General features: G+C 36.9%; 1 protein-coding gene across 2 annotated transcripts; it reads left to right on the top strand.

Annotated features, from left to right (window-relative positions):
• Window positions 1-7,180: 7,180 nt before the first annotated feature.
• LOC120536747 lies at window positions 7,181-9,732 on the top strand. Of its 2 annotated transcripts, none has more exons than XM_039765227.1 (3): window positions 7,181-7,488; window positions 8,377-8,697; window positions 9,319-9,732. In XM_039765227.1, the coding sequence occupies exons 1-3, from the start codon at window positions 7,455-7,457 to the stop codon at window positions 9,669-9,671; spliced, it is 708 nt and encodes a 235-aa protein (XP_039621161.1). In that variant the 5' UTR covers window positions 7,181-7,454; the 3' UTR covers window positions 9,672-9,732. The 2 variants fall into 2 exon arrangements, with proteins under 2 accessions (XP_039621161.1, XP_039621162.1); XM_039765228.1 differs by lacking the exon at window positions 7,181-7,488 and adding an exon at window positions 8,180-8,259.
• The last annotated feature ends 11,087 nt before the right edge of the window (window positions 9,733-20,819 follow it).

Raw genomic sequence — 20,819 nt, 5'->3', positions numbered from 1 at the left:
TGATCAGCCTTGAAGACAATCAAGAACAATATATAAAAACATCTCAAAGAATCTTCCCTTTAATGATCCCAGGGAACTGTGGGAAAAAGGATCTTTCAACTTATATTTCAGAAAAGGACTGGAAGTCAACCATACATAGAATACACTCTAGCTCTATAAGTGTAAAGCACTCAATAATTAAATTTAAAATGGGGAATCCCCATTTCAGGTTGCATACACACTGTGTTTACTACCACATCGTGAGAGTACAGCCGAGGCCTACCTAGCATGGCTTAAGTGACAATCCAATGTATTCTTGTAATATCTCTAAAGAAGCGCCACAGGAGACGTTGAGTGCAGAGACTCATCCCTGGGAGGTCACTCCAGGGGCTACATTTTATATTAAAAAATAATCTATTGTATCAAGTATCAGAGCATGAGGATGCGGTCTGGATAACGTTGCTAATTTCAAAATCCTACCAGTAGCAGGTTTGAGAACTAGCACATTCCCACCTCTTAGTGTCCCATCTCAGCTCCAACAAAATGTAATATAAATATTCAGATTTTATTTTCCGGGAATTAATAACAAGGTTCTTTGTTTTTGTAGTTTGTGTGTAGAATGTTGATTATGTCAGATTCTTAGGAATTATTTGTACTCCTCTCATTCCATTGCTTTAGATATTCCATTTGAGTGGACTGGGGTTCATATAGTCGGCTCATCCAAACCCTCAGCCTGAAGACATGAATACATTCTAATCCTCGTGGAATATAACACTTGATAACCAGAGTCTTTTCCTTTATGTCAAACTAATTCACAAAATATCGAACAAGAGTTAGTCTCCTTGTATGTCGACATCCATAAGTAAGTGCTGACAGATGAAGAAATGCCTTTTACCTTGGATACATTCATCCAGATTACCAAATTATTTAGTATTAAGCATATTAAAACCTCAATATGCCTTCCTCAAATGGATGATTTAGTGGATTGGTTTAATCACATGCTCAAACAGGGGTGGCACGGTGGCGCAGTGGTAGCGCTGCTGCCTCGCAGTAAGGAGACCTGGGTTCAGTTAGGTGCATTGGTGATCCTAAATTGTCCCTAGTGTGTGTGTGTCTATTCCCTGCAGTGGGGTTTGTTCCTGCCTTGCACCCTGTGCTGGCTGGTATTGTCTCCAGCAGACCCCCATGACCCTGTGTTAGGATATAGCGGGTTGGACGATGACTGACTGACTGACTGACATGCTCAAACAAATACCGCCTAAGGTGCTCAGTGAGGATAAGGTACTGGATCAGTTCCTTCCCTCATCCTCTTTACAAATCAAGAGGTTCCTCAAGTCTCAACAGGGTTCTCACCATTTAAGCTGTTAATATGGCAGACAAACTAGTTGCACTAGTGGACATTGTAAAGGAATGATGGAAAACAAAGGTGTTTCCTTCCACCAATATTCTAGAATATGTTGTACAATTATGTGATAGATTTGACAAAATGTGGCCACAAGATCACATTTGGCATGCACAAGTAGCTTATGCCCAACTATATAATCATGACATGATACTCCATGAGCTTTACCTTGCAGACTGTGTCATGGTCCCGATTCCAATTTTTCATTTTCATTGTTAGCTCATTGGCAGGGGGCCTATGAGATTAAAGAGACAATTGGCAAAACACCCAAATGATCCACCTGCTGAAAAGATTTATGTGAATCTGTTGAAGCAAAGAAATGAACAGGAACCCAAGCTCCCCACTAGCCTACTGCATTCATATTATTCCCATAACTAAGTTCAATTTTGGAGACAATTTCAACCACTAATGACAACAAGAGCTGGAAGTGGCCATCTCTTCTGTTAGAGAAGTTGTGGACAAGAAACCACGTGATTATATACCTTGGGATGATTGTCAGAGAACAATCATACTGTCTCCTGGAGCCAAAGAAAACAAAAATGGAGCTTTAAGTCAAACGAATGCTAGATCTTGAAGCTATTGAGAAAAATTTTAGTCTCTGTACTAGCCACACTATTTTACTACTAGAGCCATAAGGTCACTTGTGCTTTTGCAACGACTTCCTTTGGCCTAATCAAGTCTCCTGGTTTGATACCTAACTGATGCCAAAGTGGATGAACTCCTTGAGGAACTTGGAAAGGCATATTTCTTGGCAACCACAGACATGATAAAAGAGTACTGGGAAATTCCTTTACCAAAAAAAAAAACGTCTAGGAAAAGAAAGCATTTAACACCCCTAGTGAACATTTGCAATACCGTGTTCTTCCATACAGATTGCACAGGGTGCCAGTCACCTTCAGGCATTTAGTGGAGAAAGTTTTTTGCCTCCACAATTCTTTCAGTGCCGCCTACCTGGTGTCATAAAAGACAAAGGTTAGCTAGCATAACAGCCAGGACAGATGATTCCTAACCTGGTTGAGATGCCTTGCTAATGTCAGAGTGGAAGAAGACCACCACTTTGGGCCACGTGTTCTCCTAATACAAGAGGTGACAACACCTCTCCTATGGGTCTCCTATTAGAATTGGAGTTGGGGCAATGGGCAGCCCTGGTCAGTCTTGTGAGAGCCACCAGAGAGAGCAAGGAGGATGAGATTTCACAATTTTGGGAGGTTCTACTTCACCCGAAAGTGCTTCCTGGATGCACTTGTGTTAACTCCAGAAATACTCCTAGGTTCTGACACTGAGAGTCAGAGTTGGGGGAAGAGAATGAAGCTCACTTAAGAGGAGTGGAGGAAGAGAAGGAAAGAATGATGGAAGAGAAGGATTTATTGTGTGGTGGTTTGAAAGAAGCCCGTATTAGAAAGGTATTTCTGCAATAAATCATTTGTTTGCACTGGGAAATTGTGTTTGTATTGTTGTTTCTGGTGTTTGGTGTGCTGCTACTGGTCACACTGGATGACATAGTCATCTGTTCCATAACCTGGAAGTAACATGAACAGCACATTTGGGCTCTTCTTCACTCATTCTGTGAGGCAGGACTCTGAATAAACCCAGAGAATTGTTTTTTTGGGCTAAAGGAAGCCAAATATATAAGCCACAAAGTAGGAGGAGGAACAGTCAGACCATAGCTTTTCAAAATAACTGCCATTTTAAACTGGCTAAATACGCAAATCAAGTGGCAACTCCAAGGCTTCTTTGGGTTAGTTAAGTTAAAACTAGGATTTTAAAATTAACTTTGAATGTAATGGTAAGGCAGTAAAGTGAGATTAAAATGGGGGTAATATGGGAACTTCTGTTTGACCTTGGGGCGGCACAGTGGCGCAGTGGGTAGTGCTGCTGCCTCACAGTTAGGAGACACGGGTTCACTTCCCTTTCACTTTCCTCCCTTTGTGGAGTTTGCATGTTCTCCCTGTGTCTGTGTGGGTTTCCTCCCACAGTCCAAAGATATGCAGGTTAGGTGCATTGGCGATTCTAAATTGTCCCTAGTGTGTGCTTGGTGCGTGGGTGTGTGTGCCCTGAGGTGGGCTGGCACCCTGCCCGGGGTTGGTTTCCTGTCTTGCTCCCTGTGTTGGCTGGGTTTGGCTCCTGTGACCCTGTAGTTAGGATATAACGGGATGGATGGATGTTGGACCTTGATAAAAGCCTTGCAGCAGCCTTTTGGACAGTCTGTAAATGTTGGATTGATGCCTTGCTGCCTTGATGAGGCAAGTAAAAGGTGCATTATAATAGTCTAAATGAGAAAGAAATAAAATCATGAATAAACATTTCCACCTAAGACTTATTGGATGTTACTTAAGTGAAAGAAACATGACCTAATAATCATCATTCTTACATGTGAGTCAAAAATTAAAGAACTGTCGAAAATGACACCTACATTCCATAAATTTGGCTGAATATGAAAAGATAAACGTCCAATCGTCTGTCTAATTGTAGGAATAGAGCTATCAGGAGCAAGACACAGAAATTCGGTGTTATCCTCATTTAATTATCACTCTTCCAGACTTTGGCATTCAGACACTCAGTCATGCTAAGTGACTGCTCGGTCTTGTCAAGTTTAAAATATGAGTAAAAATGAATATCATCAGAAATGAAATGGTAAAGAGACATTTAAAACTATTGATTATCTGTCCCAGCAGAAGTATATACTGTATAAGGAAAATTAAATAGAATTATTTCCTACCAAAATCGTTTTGGAGGAGTGGCCTTTCTGGCTAGACAGAGAGAAATATCCATTTGTTATTTACTCACTGATCATAACAATCTTTTGTACAGTAAAGATATCAAAGCCTGAACACGACACAAGCCAGATGTTTTGTATTTTTTTTGTCATTAGCTGGTTTGATTTTTTTTTAATGTATGACAAGATTGGGAAGCGAATCTGACTTGGAAGAGGACAAGCATCTGCTTTTATTTACATTAATGGATGCCAGCTTATTTTGAACCCATTAGTGCTCTATACTTTTTATTTTATTAACAAGACTCTTCTGCACATCTATAAAACTCCATTGTACAAATGATCAATCAGCAATCAGTCCACATTCACATATGAAAGAGAAATGTTCTCAGTTGCAAGACTGTGCCAAGTATAGAGAACAAGGGTAAAAATGAATAAAATGACAAAGGAGACCTAGAACAACTCAGAAGAAAAAGAGTTTGAAGATAGTGGAGTACTTCAAAGAGAAATACAAAGAGCTGATGTTACACAGGAAACTCATAGCACAATGCTGACCAAGGCCTTTCCAAGAGACATTCAGTGCAGGGTCTCTGCTAGGTTCTAGTAGATTCATTGTGAAATAAATTATATTAGCATATTGTGGAGTATTTCATTATTACTCTGTTATACAAAGTGATGGCACATTGGTTAATGCTGCTGTTTCAGTATTCTTGGTTGGAATCCCACTGGCTGTTCAAAATTGGCCCTGTTGTGGTGTGCGCACCAGTAGGCAATGGACTGGCATCCTCAAAAAGGCCATTTCCTACCCTGTGCCCAGTGCCATCAGGATAGGCTCTGGTGCCATGCACCCTTACTTGGATTAAGCTGGTTTAAGAATTTTATGAGATGGTACTGCATACAGTGCTGCTCTTCCAATAAGATCAGGAACCAGAATTTGTGGTTTGTTTTTCCATTAGAAGTAATAATTTCATTTGAGGCAGTGGTTGTACATAAATTACATCACATGAAAGAAATGGACATTTGAGCACTGAACAATAGGAAGATAAGGAATTAATTACTGTGGTGATTAGCTTTTTTTTTGGGGGGGGGGCTTTTATTATCTTCTTTTAGTACTTTTTTCCCTATAAGCTGTTTAATGCTGAGCACTAGGCAGACTTCTTCAGACGTTTTTGATAGACAGTAAAGATATAGGGTACCAGTCATAATCCCCTTTTAAGATAAGATGGAGATCAGATAAACCCCAGTTTTGTTAAACAGAAATGTCAAAGCAATCAAGAATGAAATTTAATGTTTCGACACAATGGATGTTTGTAACTTAGTAAGTCTGATTCATTATTAATAAGGTTTAAAAGTATAAATACTTTTTGATGTTATTTTAATTTGAGTAGGGCAAGCATGTTGACAAACTGATAAGATTTCATGACATGGAAAATGTGAATCAATTGTACATTTATGTGAGTGACTTTGTAGCAGTGGGTAGAACACTAACTGTTTTTTATTAAAATAATAACTAGATTTAAGCAGAATTGATTTCACAGTTTATAATAATGTGATTCAATTGTACATCAACATAATTAGCTAATGATAGTAAGCACTAAGCACAGTTTGTAAAACAATTCAGTCTTTAATTTTGGATGCCACTACTGGGTATGATTTTCTTTTTTTTTTTCTTTTTTGTTACATGGAATTTTAGAGGTGTTGTTTTGAAGTGCAGTTTCAGACTCCCCTGCATGAGAAAAATGTGTTGTCTTCCTGTGTCTGACATTTCAAGAAAAATATTACAACTTTGATTAATTTTCTGAATTTATGTATACAGGGCAGGGGCTCTGGGGAACTGGAGCCTATCCCAGTAAGCATCAGGCACAAGGCAGGAACAACACCTGGACAAGGTGCCAGTCCATCACAGGTCAACACACAGACACACACACTTCGGTCAATTTAGCAATGTCAGTTCACCTAAATTCAAATGTCTTTGGCCTGTGGGAGAAAACCAGAGCAACCCAGAAGAAACCCATGTAGACGTGGGGAGAACCTGAAGACTGCATGTAGGGGGCATCCATGATGTGGATCCCAACTCCTTATTGTGAGGAAGCTGTTCTAGTAGAGAACTACTATAAAACAATGCTAACAACATTAATACTAGAATGAATAAAAACTTTGAATTCAGGCAAATATATCATCCCTATACTGAGGTGCATTACCTAATGCAGAGTTTCTCAACCTTTAAGGATTTGCAACCCAAGTTTTCATAACAGTTTTAATCGCCCCCAACATTTTTTGAAAGGAGCCCACTAATACCAATTTGTTCTTTTTTAAATGATATACTGTATCATAGATGCATATTTTATTATACCTACTTAACTTTTATCAACATTTATCTAAGTCTATATTTATTTTTCTAGTATCAGAATGTAGTTTAAGTTAATTTGTTTTGGTTTCAATAGATGTATTTTTCATATTTTTAATTCTTGTTTTCTTTTTTCACATCTTCTTGTCGGTCGTTTTGGGTGACAAAGACCTTGGACAGCAAATAAGTGCACAATCATTCTCAGTAGTGAAGCCATCCAATTTGCAGACACCATTAAGCACTTCTTGATATGTGGAAGGAAACAGGAGTATTTAGAGGAAAATCCACATAGACAATGTCCTCAATGCACTACCGTATCTAGTTATTATTTTTTTATTTTACTTTATTAATCCTGAAGGAAATTACTTGGTTTTCGCATACCACTTGGGGTCAGAGTGTAGGGTCAGCCATTGTACAATTGAAGGTTAAGGGTCTTGCTCAAGGGCCCAGCAGAATAGCATCTCTTTTGGCAGTGACGGGGATTCGAACCAGTAACCTTCAGGATGCCAGTGCAGATCCTTAGCCTGAGAGCCACCACTCCTTATACCATAGGTTTGTTATATATGTTGATAAAATACACCAATATAACATGTACAAATGCGTTTGTTATGCCAAAATTATTCCTAGAATGACGTAAGGTGTGTGTGTGTGTGGGCGTGTGTGTGTGTGTTTTAAGAGTTCACAGTACAGTACCTTCTTGAAAAAGCGAGATTTCCAAAATTTTGTCACCTGGCCGCTATTTTTTTCTTTGTCATATGGCGGTGCCTGAGTGACAAATCAGGTTGAACAGACTAAAGTGTCATTTTCGATGACTGGGTAGAATATGCGGAGGTCAATTAAAAAAACTTTAGTACGCGCGCGCGTGCGAGAGAGAGAGAGACGTAGAGAACCGAGAGCCTTTTGATACTGTCGCCTGTACTGTACATTCGCAAACGTAACATTTTTGTGCGATCTTAAAAGATTTCCACATTGTCAAAGGTCCTCTGCACTAAGTTAAAGGGTAAATTTGAAACATGCAGCATCTGCACTTTTGGATCTATCTCATAGGTAAGCAATAACGCATCAACTTTTTATAAACTTCTCCGGTTTATTCTTTCACTTTGATTAACATTACCTTTTTGAAGTTGATAGGAAATTATTAGTTTGAAACATATCTTTGCTTTAGTTATGTCTATTTATCTATGTATATCTAAACGATGTTTCCACATTATACATCTGTACGAGGGACGTTCCAAAAGTTTCTGCACTTTCATATTTTCGTTGGAAACGGTGACGGCGGGATTAGTAGTAATTGGGAATTAAAAAGTTGGTACGACGCTGGGAAAACTGCATCGCAAACGAAGGTGACTATGTAGAAAAGTGATGAGATCTGTTTTTGAAATACTTAATAAATTGAGCTAAAATAAACCTTTTTGAACGTCCCTCGTATATCTTGTTTTCACGTTCTGGAAGCTCTAGAGGGAATAAAGTTGCATTCAAGATAAATGCGTATTCCGCACTGTCAAATGTTAACAGGATTTCTTTCTTTCTTTCTTTCTTTCTTTCTTTCTTTCTTTCTTTCTTTCTAACTGGCGTAGTGATTAGCCGCTCCTTCAAAATTTATTACCTTCGCTGTAAAATACGTCTCCTGAGTTTGAATAGGTTTTACTTCCGTTTTTCCTCTTCGGCCTCTAGAAAACATAAACACTATATGTTAATTTGCGATTCCAAATACACTTCGGTGTTAGTGTGGCTGTATGCTCTTCGGTGAACTGCTACTCTGTCCACAGTACACGATAGGTCTGGCTTCTGCGACCGTAAAATGGATAATGCGGAATCGTAAGAATGTATTTTAGATATTAAATACACAATTTATGAAAAAGACTATTTATTTGTTTGTTTGTTTACTTGTTTGTTACATTTGCACTTTAAGCCTTTTTGATTTCTTTGTTTCAGGTATTGCAACTGGCGCTATCTTCCAGATTATCCAGTCCCCAACGTTTCTGCAGCTTTATGTCGGAGACACCGCGGTTATTCATTGCAGTCTCTTAGGTTGCGCAGTCAGACGTTATTTCTGGAATAAAACTACAGAATGCGAAAATAGGACACATGACCTTTTTAATAGTAGCCGGATATCGATTTCTGTGTCCGGCACTATTAGGGTTGAAAACGTGACGGGTTCTGACAGTGGGCTGTATTACTGCCGAGTGATCCACAGGTGCTTGAAGCAGAGCCCTGGAACAATCCGTGGTAACGGGACTCGTTTAATGGTCATGGGTAAGAAATTCTTTAAAGTTCGCGCGGCTTTTAAAGTTAATTTATCGTCATTTCAGTAATATTGTATTAATATAGTTACGCAAACATGTTCACGTGCATTTCAAACATTCCAACAAAACCACAGTTTGTAAAGCCCACCGCTTTCTTATAGTTGGTAATAGAAGTTTTTTGATGCCTGCAAGCCACAGGAGTTGGTCGCGCAGGTTTAAACCTCACGTCAGTCTTACTATATGACCATAAGGAAGATAATATATTTTAATATATCTGTCCTGCAGAAGTTCTTGAACGTGGGTGCCTCAGTGTGTGAGTGTGTCTGAGGGTCTGGTGCCTATTCAAGGCAGAAAAAATGCCTTTATGCTAATATTGCTTAAACTGTGATTATTGAATTATTACTATTTTATATTATATACTGGATTGCTATCACTGAGGCCATGAACACAGTAGCTGGAATGGATATATGCAGATGTGCATTATCTTACTGATGTCTCATTACCATTATTTTAGAAAGTAAAAGTAAATTATCCAATACATTTTCATTCATTTTTACTGGTGATATTGACTGTGATTTGTCCAGGTTATTCCTTCTCAGATTTCTGTTTTTCGCTTTTTTTTCCCTCAAAGACATCCCCAGTCTGCACCTCCAGTTCAATTTATCTTCTAACAATCCTGAAGACCTAATCCTGACCTGCAGTGCTGTGGGTTTCTACTCTTCCGATTTCACACTGTCCTGGCATCATTCTCTCCCTGAGGTGCTCTATGCCACCCAGCAGGATGCACGCCCAGCCCTTCAGGTTGGCACATACAACCGAAGCTCCACTCTGTTGGTCACCAAGACACTGTGGGCACCGGGGACTGAGATTGGGTGTGAAGCAAATCATACATCATTGAGAAGACCTCTGAAGAAGTACATTAGGAGTCCATTAGAGAAAAGTGAGGTTGCACATTGCTACGATTCAGCTACATGCAAATTATAATTTCAGTTTATTTTTATAATGTGTTTTTATAGTGTAAAATACTTGATGATGGAACATGCATGGTTTTTTTTTTCTTCTAGTGCCGTTTATTCCAGGCATTAATAAAATTATTAACAATTGTTTTATTTACTGCATTGGAAATATTCAATAAATAATTGATCATAAAAAGTTGTAGTTTAATATGTTTACTTTTTTTTTCTTTTTGTCTAGCTGACTCAGGTTTAGAATATGCGTATTTATTTGCTCTTCTTGCTCTGCCAATAATTTTGGGCTGCATTTATTTCATTGTGAATTTCTTCAGAACCACAGCGGAGTCAGGTAACAACCAGAGAATTTTACATTTTCAACAATTTACAACGCATGTGTATTGGATGGTTTAGATATAACTTCAACTGCTGCTCTTTAGCCTCAAATTCACTTTAGTCATTTCATTTGATGATTAGCAGCAGCAAGATGTTTCTGTTTGCTGCATGGATCAGGCATTTATTTATTTATTTATTTATTTATTTGTTTATTTATTTATATGTCTGTCTGTTCACTTTATTGAATTTGTTGTTGTTGTTTTAATTTTCTCAGATGCAGGGAATTTCTTTTAACATTTAATGCAATGAAAAATATTTTGCCGGTTTCCAATGGTAATAACTTAAACTGATGGATAATAATAATAACATAATAAATGATAAAGTGAGGCTCCATTTCTCAAAAAAGAAAAAAGTGTACCTATCAGTCAGGAAGAGCTAAATAATGTCTATACCAATTTTTAAATTACAGCTGGAACATTAAGTAAAATGATTTTTGTCTAGTAAGAAAACTTGTATGTTTCCCTGTAAACTCATATTACCGATATTTAGATTTTTGAATTTGATTTCACTATATTTGGCAGTGACATCAGTCCAATTTCATGTGTATCAGCATAACTTTAGTAAATAAAAAAAAATAAATAAAATAAAAGTAAAGATGACATCCATGATAAAATAATGGAAAAAGTTTAAGCATGCAATCTTTTGATTCTGTCGTCTTTAAACACTTTCATGAATATTTGATCTGAAGGTGCACTTTACTGAACATTCAGACCTGGTAGTGTGTGAATTCTATATTTTAATATTTTAAGCAGCACAATTTAATAATGTTTATTGTAACCTCAGTAACTGTTGAAATTTTTAACAAGTGCCCCCTATTAGTTTACTGAATTGAATTCTTATACTTGATAAGTTCATGACAGTGTGCTCAGTGACAGATACACATGGAAGAGAATGCTGGAGAGTTTCATTTCATTTTTAAAGCCCTAAACTATCATACTGCTCCTGCATGTTTGATTTAGAACATTCAATGACCTTATTGGAAGATTAAGAAAATAGTTTTAAAAATTCCTTGATGTTATTTAGATATAAATACCAGGTACAGCTGAGATGAGCCCTGACTTCTTGCCATCATAGGTTAGGAATTATGTGGATTCATTTTGTTATCCTAGTAAATTTATATAATTTTTGTCCATATTTTTGCTCTTTTTGCACATGATTTAGTGGTGTTTAGGGCTTTCACTACTTTATTACTTCATAGTGAAATCTCAATTAACTATAAATGGTCAGTAGTGTCTGGTGTGCACTAACTTTACTCAGAATCGTAATGAATTAATCCACAAAGCAGGCAATTAAACTTTAGAAAGGATGCTTTTTAAATAAAAAGAAGTTTGAGAAAAAACCCAAGAGGAGGCAGAAATTAGTTTGAGAGAATTAGAATTTTCAATGTCAACAAATTGTATGGGTTGGCGCCCTGCCCAGGATTGGTTCCTGCCTTGTGCCCTGTGGTGGCTGGGATTGGCTCCAGCAGACCCCCGTGACCCTGTGTTTGGATTCAACGGGTTGGAAAATGGATGGATGGATGGAACAAATTGTATGATCTTAGGTTTCTTTTTTTTCTTCATTTTTTTATTTTTAAAGAATATCTAAAAACCTTACTCTTCCCTTGTTCCACATAACCTGATATGTATGAAACTTTATTTATTAAGCAAATTTCTTTCATAAATAGATAGATAGATATTCATTTTAGTATAGTAGGCAGGATAGATAGATAGATAGATAGATAGATAGATAGATAGATAGATAGATAGATAGATAGATAGATAGATATTCATTTTAGTATAGTAGGCAGGATAGATAGATAGATAGATAGATATTCATTTTAGTATAGTAGGCAAGATAGATAGATAGATAGTGTTTCCTTTTAAAGCAAAAGCTCCATAATTGGAATAAGCTTTATAATTGCGCCGTCTTAAGTAACCAGAAACTATATAGATATAATGTAAAAGGCAATATCCCTCCCATAGTGATACGGCAGTAAAAATCAAAATAACTTATCTTTCTTTAATGATGATTTATGTGGCATAACAGACAAAAGAAAGCCATGACAACATTTTGTTAACAGTTTGTCATTTTTGTCACTGCACTGAAAGGATTTTCGGGACGGATGATGATATCATCCATCCGACGGCTTCAAAGTGTTTGACTGCTTGTCCACATATTTATACTGTCTGCTCCACATTCAGGCCCCTCTCTGGTCTCCAAACAAGGAAAGGAAAGGACTCAACCCCATCTCTAAAATACAGGAATAGCACAATTCCTACCCTCGCAGTTGTCCCCTCATTCTCCAAATGCTAGCAGTTTCCAAATGCTGACTAGCCCCTGTGTGCCAAACTTGTCCTGCACATGTGAATGAATCCATAAAACAATTTCTTGCACAGAGCACAGTGACATTAAACTTACATTCGTGTTACAGATAGATATTAATTTTAGTATAATAGGTGGGATATAACATAGATAGAGCTGCTACTGTCATTAATAGGCTTGTATGTGGCTGTAAGAGGAGGACAGATCTGCTTGGATTGTGCCACAGATTTATATTTATAAGACATTTGAAGTGCATACTTATATTTAGTGTGTTTTATAATGTGTAACCTTTTCGTCTATGTAGTTATTATGTCTTGTTTGCACATTTCTTTCTTTCTTGCTATTAATGTAAACTTATCCATATGAATTTTATTAAATTCTCCATCAGATGCTGCTAAATCCAGAGACAAAAGGAACAAAGAAGAGGTAAGTTTTCACATAAAAGAAATCTAAAAGACACTAAATTAACAAGCTAATCTAATGAACCAGCCATCTTACTACCCTGCCCCTGGTCTTTCTGTATTCCTTATCGTATTTCCTATATAGGCCAGACATTCATAATTTGTAGACTGGCTGCCTGTAATTAATAATAAAGAAATAGATTGCAGTGCCAACATGACTGAATCTTTAAAGATTTTGGAACATTATCTAGTGACACTGGACTCCTGTCACATCTCACGATGAATACTTTATTATCTTGGCTCAATCTGGTTTTTAAGTCTCTATTTCAGTATCTTATCATTAAGCTTTCCTTCTTTTTTCCTGATCTGTGGGTTCTTTTCTTCATGTTAGTTTACCATTCTTTGTGGTTTGAAATAAATAATTTATTTATCTAGCATACAGGGTTGGAAAGTATGATCATTTCTTTATTGTACTTTAGCATATTTTTCATGCATCTGTACTTTACTTAAGTAGATTTAGTTATGGATACTTTTGCCTTTTAGTCTACAACATCTTACAGTTAATATCTCAACTTTCTACTTCTCTACACGGCTGTTTTTTGTTTTGTTTTTTAATAGGATGACAGCACAGCATATTGATGGGCAATTTGCAAAAGATTCAATCTTTCTAAATCGAATCCCAAGAACAAACAATTAATTTCAGTAGAACTTAGCTGGAGTGCTAAAGTGCATGTATTATGCCATCAACATCTTTCATTTAGATGCTTAAAGTACAAATAAAAGTACCACTTGTCTGGTTCATGATTTTCGTTCACTTTACTTATGATTATTTCTAGTTAGAGGTAAATCATCACCGGTGAAAAAACCTTGTCTTTCATCATAGAAATACAATACACTGACAACACACTTATTTTAGGATCTATTACAATAATTGTTCTTGTATATTAGGTAAAAGAATTGTTTTAAACAGAATATATAAGCATAATATTAAGCTACTATGAAGTAGCAAAATTGGAATAATTCTTAATTAAAATCGCACAAGCTGTACTATTTTTGTATTTAACACAACATTCTTTGAGTAGGCACACCTAATACCATATTATACTGCAAGCCATCATAAAGAAAGTTCTGAATGATAAGTACAACATTATCACAGAATACAAACTTTACATCTTTAGGGATTATTTATTGATCCTGGGGACCACAGCAAGCAAATTTAAGAATTGTTTACCTAAATTTAACCAACATGTTACCTACTCCATTACAGGTGCTAATACTCTAGATAATTGGTGCACCATTAAAGTGGCTTACCAATTGCTATTGTCCCCCTTCCCTCAAACAGTCTGATCATCCAGTATTTGCAGAGTCTAAACTACGAGAAGCCTTCAAGAAAAGTGGCACAGTGTTAGTAAAAAGAGGAAGAGGAAAAACTGCAGGACTGCTTTTGTAGTGTAAATTGGAATATATTTATAGACCCCCGTCATCAGATCTGGATTAGTATGCAGATGTCATAAATGGATTAATCAAATATATGGGCAACTGTATGCCTGTGAAAACAATGCAGTTATTTCTTAGTAAAAAGTAACTTTAAAAGACCATTGGCATCACATTTATTGAAGGTATTCAGTAATGAATGTTGGAAACTGTGATACGTAAACCTATAAAAATTTAACATACAGACTCGGAAGAGCAATCAATGTGGCTGAATAGCAATGCAGATGCAAACTGAAGACTGACTTTTTTTTTTTTGTAAACTGGTCATTGTTTGAAACTTCACAAGAGTAAGATATGAGAAACTCTTCACCAGAAAAAGCTCGTCTCATTCCTCATTAATCTTTAATCTAAGTCTGCACTTTGTCTCTGACTCTCTAACTTTGATAGCTCTTGAGAAATTATGTTGTACAGGCACTATTAATATCTTCTTATTTTTGTTGCTAAGTGCTTTCCATTTTGAATGATGCCAGCTCTTCTTCTTTTTGTCTAGGAGGAAAAAGAACTGCAGTACTCAACTCTTGCACACAAGAATCTAAAGAAATGTTCTTTTACAAAAAATGAAAATGAGCTCAACTGTATATACACACAGGTGAAGCCAAAAGGAGACAGCATGGCAAAATATGAAGACTGTGTAGATTATGCTGTTCTGGATATGCATGAGACACCAGCTGCAGCCACAGTGGCCAATCCAGATTGCAGCCAGTACTCATCATTGGCCTCCACCTTACAGATATAGAGAGATATATATTGTGCAGATTGCTTAGCTTATTAAAGATATAAAACAACAAAAAAGTAATTTGAAATCAAAACATTACTAAATTATTTTTGCAATAAAAATGTTATCCATTGAAGTATTTTAATACATTGTTTGTTTAAGTAAGCTTATGCTTTTGAATACTTCAAAATAAACAACATAAATGAACAAGAGGAAAAATATCATCATGCTACATAAATCTTAAACATTCTATCTATCTATCTATCTATCTATCTATCTATCTATCTATCTATCTATCTATCTATCTATCTATCTATCTATCTATCTATCTAATAAAATGCTGTGGTCTGTGTGTGTGTGTGTGTGTGTGTGTGTGTGTGTGTGTGGTCCTGCAGAGCAATCAGATTGGTCAGTTTGGGTTTGGTTATACTAGCAAAAAAGGAAGTGTTAGGGAAACAGAGGATGAGACAATTAAGGATGAGAAAAGATGTAGGATGAACACTGAGACACTAAGTGTAAAAACAGACAGTACATGAGCAAGACACCCTGAAAATACAATATACAATACAATATATTTTATTTTTGTATAGCCCAAAATCACACAGGAAGTGCCGCAATGGGCTTTAACAGGCCCTGCCTCTTGACAGCCCCCCAGCCTTGACTCTCTAAGTAGACAAGGAAAAACTCCCAAAAAACCTTGTAGGGAAAAATGGAAGAAACCTGGGAAAGGCAGTTCAAAAGAGACCCCTTTCCAGGTAGGTTGGGGTGCAGTGGGTGTCAAAAGTAGGGGTCAATACAATACAATACAATACACAAAACAGAACAATTCCTTAATACAGCATAAAAATAAAAATTTTAGAAGTTACAGTTTAACAGTAGATGATATCACATAATTAGGTTTGGATATTTTTAGAGTCCTGGAGACCTCGTCCATCAAGCTGCCTCCCCATTTGGCCATACCACGGTTGAAACAGTGCTGCGAATCCATGAAAGGACCCTCTTTCCCATGATTCCTGTGATCCTCCATCAGGGATGACTTTACCATAGGCAGGCAAACAACTTGGCAGGTGGGCCGTGGCACCAATGCCACATTTGGGTACCGAGAAAGAAACAGAATAGGTGAGGGTTAGTATTCAAATATAATTATCATGTTACTTATGTTTTAGTGCTAATGACTAACAACAGAGATGCAGTCTGTACAGTTAATCAGCAGCTCTAGTCAGGATATGCTAAACTGAAGTAGTGAGTCTTCAGCCGGGATTTAAAGGCTGAGACTGAAGGGGCATCTCTTATGGAAGCAGGAAGACCATCCACAGTTTAGGGGCCCTGTAACTAAAAGCTCGACCTCCCACTGTTATTTTATTAATCCTTGGAATCCTAAGCAGACCGGCATCTTGAGATCTTAATGTGCTCAGGTTTGTAAGTCATGATAAGTTCAGACAAGTAAGCGGACCTTGGCCATTTAATGCTTTATATGTTAAAAGGAGGATTTTGAAATCTGCCCTAAACTTAACTGGGAGCCAGTGTAAGATTTAAGAACTGGGTTATGTGTTCATATTTTCTTGTTCTTGTAATAATTCTTGCAGCGCATTTTGGATTAACTGGAGGCTGTATAGAGAACAGTTTGAACAGCCAGTGAACACCGCATTGCAGTAGTCAATCCTACTAGAGATAAATGCATGAATTAATTTCTCACAATCCTGTTTATTTAGAAAGCCTTAATTTCCTAACATTTTTAAGATGGAAAAACATGTTTTGGACAACTTTGTAATATGCTTTAAATGACATGCTAGAGTCAAAGATAACTCCTAGATTGCGGCTGATTCAGTAAAATTAATTGGGATTCCAACTGAGTTAAATGATAACAAAATATTGCTGTGATCAGCGTCATTCCCTCCAACAATTAACATCTCTGTTTTATCTGTATTTAAAGACAAGTAGTTCTCATTCATCCATTCCTTTAATTCACTAACACAACTAATTAAAGACAACATCGGAGAAACTTCATTTGATTTAAATGAAAGGTATAACTGGGTGTCATCTGCATACGAGTGAAAATTAACATTATGTTTCCTAATGAGAGATCCCAGTGGAAGCATGTAAAGTGAAAACAGTAAAGGTCCCAGTACTGAGCCCTGCGGACACCATATTGAACTTCTGTGTATAATGATAGAGTACTGTCAGCACATTTCTGTACATATTGGAATCGATTTGATAAATAAGAACTGAACCAAGCAAGCACGGGCCTGTAAGCCCAACATCATTTTCTAGCCTGTGCAGTAAAATAGAATGGTCAATGGTGTCAAATGCTGCACTTAAGTCCAACAACATAATTACAGTGGAGTTTCCTTCATCAGAGGATATCAGAATGTCATTTACAACCCGTGTTAGTGCCGTTTCTGTACTATGACCAGTGCGAAAACCAGACTGGAATTTCTCAAATAAATTGTAATGCATAAGGTGTGACTGAAGCTGACTGGCGACTACTTTTTCTAGTATTTTAGAGAGAAATGGTAAATTTGAAATAGGCCTATAGTTATTTAGTATGTGTGGGTCTAGGTCTGACTTTTTAAGTAAAGGTTTAATGACTGACACTTTTAGTGCATCAGGTACTGTGCCATGCAATAATGAACTATTGATAATGTTTAGAATAGGCTGCAAGAACATCCATTGCACTTTTACTAGTTTTGTTGGCACTGGATCTAGGGAACAAGTAGTGGGCTTCATTTTAGAAATTAAAGTTAAGACTTCCTGCTCAGTTACAGGATTAAAATTATTAAAGTGCTGAATGCAATGTGACAGGGTCTGCTAAGCTAGTATTTGGTTTGTACTGTGATGCTGAGATCTGGGATCTTATATTTTTAATTTTCTCATTGAAGAAGTTCATAAAGTCTGTACTGCTAATATCTGTTGGTATTTTGCACTGTTGATCTGAATTCCCATTTGTTAATTTAGCCACTGCTCTAAAACGTACCCTAGGATTTTTATTATTGCTATCTATTAATGTAGAATAGTATTCTGAGCGAGCTTTAAAGAGGGCTTTTTTATATTTATTAACACTCTCTGTCCATGCAATTTGAAAGACATGTAGCTTTGTTGTTCTCCATCTGCGCTCCAGTTTTCGACACTCTAATTTAAGAGCTCGAGTATTTTCATTAAACCAGGGAGAGTTTCTATGTGCTTTGATCACTTTTGTTTTAGGGAGCCACTGTGTCCAGAGCATCTCTCAAGGTCACATTATAATGTGATGTTAGCTGATCTAAATTGTTTTCCACGTTTACATTTCATGTTAACTGATCTAAATGGTTTTCCACAATTACACTCGACTTACTCAAGGTATCTATAAATTTTGAAGCAGAATTACAATCTAGATGTCGCACTGTCTTTGTTTTAATCTGAGTGTGTTGGCATGGGCAGAACTAAATCAAATGTAATTAAGAAGTGATCGGAAATAACTACATTTAATGGAGTAATATTTAAATTTTGAATTTCAACTTTGTAAGTTATAATTAAATCTAATGTGTGGTTATGATTTGACAATCTGACAAAATCCTACTGAATTTAACAAATAAGTAAAACATTTGCTAAAAGTGTCAGTTTCCACATCAATGTGTACATTAAAATCCCCCATCAGAACTACGTGATCATAATTTATAGCCAAATCAGACAGAAGGTTGCTAAATTCAGTCATGAACAATGAATATGGCCCTGGTGGTCTGTAGACTAGCACTAGAATTGTGTTGGAATCTGTTTTAATATTTAAAATGAATGCCTCAAAGGATGTAAAGTTGCCTAAATTTTTAGGAGTGATTTGCATTTTGTTACAATGAATTATTCCAAGGCCTCCTCCTCGACCAGAATCTCTAGACTTATGAAGGAACGAGTATCCATCTGGTGACGCCTCAGCTAGGGGAACAGTGTCACATTTACTAAGCCAGGTTTCAGTAAGAAGACACAGATCAGATTTTGTACTTAATATATATCATTTACCAAAACAGCTTTAGTGCCAAGAGAGAATGTTCAATAAACAGCATTTAAAACTGCATGGTTCTTTCTGAACTGCTGATATATTTTTGTTTTAATTTGAATTAAATTTCTATTACAGATGCCCCTGGTGGAGTGTCTGGTTTTATCCCTTGGTCTAATTATACACCTTATTTTTGGTTATCAATTAATTTATGGTTTGTATCAAGACTAAATTTACTGGATGCCCCACAACAGGGATTATGGGTAACAGCTTCAGGAAAATAACAGGTGGGATAAACAACAGCCTGTGATTTAAGATCACATGACTGCGGCCTGGATGGTGCTCTAATCAGTCAACCAGGCAGTTTTGCTGCCATATTTTGGGATAATACATAAGATCCCCTCCAGTTAGGATGCAGACCATCTCTTCTGAAAAATCCAGGCCTTTCCCAAAAATCATCCCAATTGTTCACAAATGCTATGCTTTTATTTGCACACCAGGTTTCTAGCCAGCAGTGAAAGGAATGCAATCTGCTATAAATCACATCCCTCTATATAATCTTGGTAAGGGACCAGATACAATTAAATTCCGACATTTTGTTTTAGCTTTGGTGCATAGAGAGATGAAGTTCCTCTTTAATACCTCAGATTGCTGTAAATAAATATCATTAGTGCCGACATGCAGCAATAAGGTAGATACTTCATCGTCGGCAACACAGTCCAATGCGGCCTCTATGCCAGAAATCCGTGCCCCGGCGAGGCATTTAACATTAACTGCTGGTTTAACATAGTTTGGAATTCTAACATTCCGCACTATGGAATCGCCAATTATGAGCACTTTATTATTCTCAGTTTCCACAGGCGCGCTGTGGAGAGCTGAGAATCTGTTCTGGGTCCGAATTGGTGACCTGGGTGCTGGGGACTACATTTTGGATTCTTAGACCCCCGTCTTACTGTTACCCACTCGCCCTGTGGCTGAATTGGTGCTGTCTGAGAGAGCATTTATCTATCTATGTTATCCCGCCTACTATACTAAAACACTTCTCTCTCTATTTAAATTTTGATCCTGCCTACTATAGTAAAATTCATATCTATGCATATTGGGAGCGTCTTTATACCACAGTGGTTAGTAATGCTATCTCTAGGAGCTGCTGTATGATAGATCTATCTATCTATCTATCTATCTATCTATCTATCTATCTATCTATCTATCTATCTATCTATCTATCTATCTATCTATCTATCTATCTATCTTATAACTGATTCTACCAGAATGGGCATCTGACTCCTAAAAACCCTTAAGTACATTGTGGTACTGATTGTCATATACTTCTTTAATATTTATTGATGATGTATTATAAAGGTGGTCTCTCTTTGAACTGCCTTTCACAAGGTTTCTTCCCATTTCTTTTCCCCTATAAGATTTTTTGGGAGTTTTTCCTTGTCTTCTTAGAGAGTCAAGGCTGGGGGGCTGTCAGAAGGTAGGGCCTGTTAAAGCCCATTGCAGAACTTCTTATGTGATTTTGGACTACACAAAAATAAATTGTATTGTATTTTCACTTATTTTCTTATTTCATCTGCTACTGAATGAAGAAGCGCCAATCAGAATTATAATGTATTACTAAAACAGGTCTGGTTAAGTGTGATGCCTCTCACATCCAGACGACTACACTAAAATGTGTAGCTGGTGGTTTGTGTGGAGTTTTCAGATTTTCCATTTGTTTATTTGGATTATCTAAGGGTACTCTAGTTTCCTCCAGTATCCCTGAGATGTTTAAGTTACCTTGATTATCCACTATATATTAGCCCAGTGCATAAATGTGTACTGAAATGAACTGGTGCCCCATCCAAGGACAGTTCTTAACTTGACTCCAATGCTGCCATAAAAGGATCCAACCATGGTGAA

The sequence above is a fragment of the Polypterus senegalus genome, chromosome 10 (genome assembly GCF_016835505.1).
Source record: "Polypterus senegalus isolate Bchr_013 chromosome 10, ASM1683550v1, whole genome shotgun sequence".
In the NCBI taxonomy this organism is placed as follows: Eukaryota; Metazoa; Chordata; class Cladistia; order Polypteriformes; family Polypteridae; genus Polypterus; species Polypterus senegalus.
This window is presented reverse-complemented; position numbering and strand designations above follow the sequence as displayed.